Consider the following 2190-nt stretch of genomic DNA (forward strand, 5'->3'; position numbering starts at 1 on the left):
TCCAGAACGCAGACCAGCCGCCCTGGGTCAACGTCCTGCTCAAGATCCTGCCCGTCCTCTACCTGGCGAAGTTCCTGGGGACCGCGCACCCCGGCGGGGGCTACCGCTCGCTCCTGCAAGGGGCCCTGCTTTGCTCGGCCGTGGGGGACGCCTGCCTCGTCTGGCCTGAGGCCTTACTCTACGGTGAGAGCGGGTAACGAGATGTGTTGCCTTGTCCCTTTTTGACGCCCCCTCAGTGGGTGGAGGGTGGGATGCCGTGGTCGGGGGGCGACTCCCCAACAGAACTCCCTGGGGAGCCCACGGCCGTGAGAAGACGCATCCAGACCCCAGCCCCCGCGCCTCCCACATGGGCGCGGGCAGCGTTCCCCGAGGCCGCGTGAGCGCGCAGGGCTCGCGGTCTCGAGCACGCTGCCAGAGGCCAGCCTCACGTGGAAGGGACGCCTGAAATGGGACGCGTGTACCAGCCAGGTGCCCCTGCAGGCAGAGGGCTAGCAGGTGTAGGAGCCAAGGTGCGTGCAGCCGCCGGGGCCCCCGCAAGCTGGGATGTCCGTCCGCGGGCGGTTCGGAGCAGAGCTGCATGGAACGCGATGCGCGCCTGAGGCGGTTTGGGGGCCAACGGCCAGAAGAAGGGACGGCCGAAGAGGCCACCCTGGGAGACGGGGCCGTATGGCCACTGTGGGAGCTGGCACTGGGGGTCTGCCCTTTCCCTCGGGGCGAGGGCCGTAGGGTTAAGCCAGGGAGCAGCACGCTTTACCATGCGCGCGCGCCCGCCCCGCCCCGCCGTTGTCTCCTGCAGGCATGGCTGCCTTCGGCCTGGCCCACCTGCTCTACCTCCGGGCCTTCGGCCTCACACCCCTGAAGCCTGGCCTCCTGCTGCCCCTCCTCCTGGTTTCCGTCCTCTACTTCCGGCTCCTGCATCCTCATATCCCACCCCAAGTGGTCTGGCCCCTGCTGGCTTACTCCGTAGTCCTGGTCGCCATGCTGTGGCGGGGCCTGGCCCGGGGCGGGAGTGCCCACTGGGGCGCCCTGCTGTTCGTGCTTTCGGACTCCGTGCTGGCCTGGAACACCTTCACCTACCGTGTGCCCCACGGCCACCTGCTGGTCATGACCACCTACTACTCGGCCCAGATGCTCATCACCCTGTCGGCCTTCCAGAACCCCAGACTCAAGTCCCACTGATTCCAGGCTGAGGTGGGCAGGCGTCCACCCTCTCTCCTCCTGCAAGGACCTGGGCCCCAGTGAAGCCAGAGAAACAGCCTTGGGGGCAAGAGCAAGACCCCCAGACTCCAGTCTGCTGGTGCTGGTTCATCTGGAGACTAAACCGTTCTTGGAGTTCTGAGTCCACTGCCTTCCCTGCGTTCTGATTTCCAGGCCCTCAGCCAGACCCATGCTGGGTCCCCCCAGCCCCTGGCCTACTTCTGTGCCTCCAAATGCTCTCCGCATGTTGTGGCCCTGATTTATTCTGTTGCTTAAAGTAAAGTGGGCATTGAACCGGCGACATCACCGTTCATTTGGGGAGGGCTGATCACAACAACAGCAGATAAGTCATTTTCCTCCCCCCATCCCCCGCACAGAATTTACCATTTTAACCACTTTTAAGCCCATGATTCAGTGACAGTACATTCGCAGGGTTGTGCTTTGAACAGTTGCTGCGGGCCCTCCCTTGGGGAACACGTGTTTGTGTGTACAACGCAGTGATGTTAACTGTGCCCACAGCAGGCTGCTCGTGGCCCAGTCCTGGTGCCCAGGACTTGGGGGGGGTGGCGTAGAGTAACCCCCCTCCCCAGGGCCCTTTGATGGCGGCGGGGATTCATCATATTCATCATGTCCATTGTCCAGATGAGGATGTTACTGAGCTGAGGTCAGGAGGAGGCTGGCCAATGTTAGCTTCCTGTGGCTGCTGTCAGAAATTACCATAAGCTGGGTGACTTAACAGAAGTTAAACCTCACAGTTCTGGGGCCCACAAGCCCCCAGTGTCAGTGGGGGTGCCCTCCGTCCAGGGCGCGCTCAGGGGAGGGTCCTTCCCGCCCCCCCCAGCTCGGGACAGCCCAGCCAGGCTTCCTGCAGTGGCCTCCCTCCGCGAGGCTGCCCTCCCCTGGGGACACCAGCAGTTTGATTGAGGGGCCCACCCTAAGTCCAGGGCGATGTCATCCCGAGATCCTTAACTTGATGACATCTCCAAAGACCCT

The 2190-nt window shown here is 63.4% G+C and overlaps 1 protein-coding gene across 1 annotated transcript in view; it reads left to right on the top strand.

Moving 5' to 3' along the window:
- Positions 1 to 1495, top strand: part of TMEM86B (transmembrane protein 86B) — a 2298-nt gene extending 803 nt beyond the window's left edge. Inside the window, exons 2-3 of the mRNA XM_010837393.1 lie at positions 6 to 183; positions 797 to 1495. Coding sequence (XP_010835695.1) covers positions 6 to 183; positions 797 to 1179 — 561 coding nt within the window. The 3' untranslated portion in view covers positions 1180 to 1495. The remainder of the gene's footprint in view (positions 1 to 5; positions 184 to 796) is intronic.
- The last annotated feature ends 695 nt before the right edge of the window (positions 1496 to 2190 follow it).

Source organism: Bison bison, unplaced genomic scaffold (genome assembly GCF_000754665.1).
Source record: "Bison bison bison isolate TAMUID 2011002044 unplaced genomic scaffold, Bison_UMD1.0 scf7180017845829, whole genome shotgun sequence".
NCBI classification, from domain to species: domain Eukaryota; kingdom Metazoa; phylum Chordata; class Mammalia; order Artiodactyla; family Bovidae; genus Bison; species Bison bison.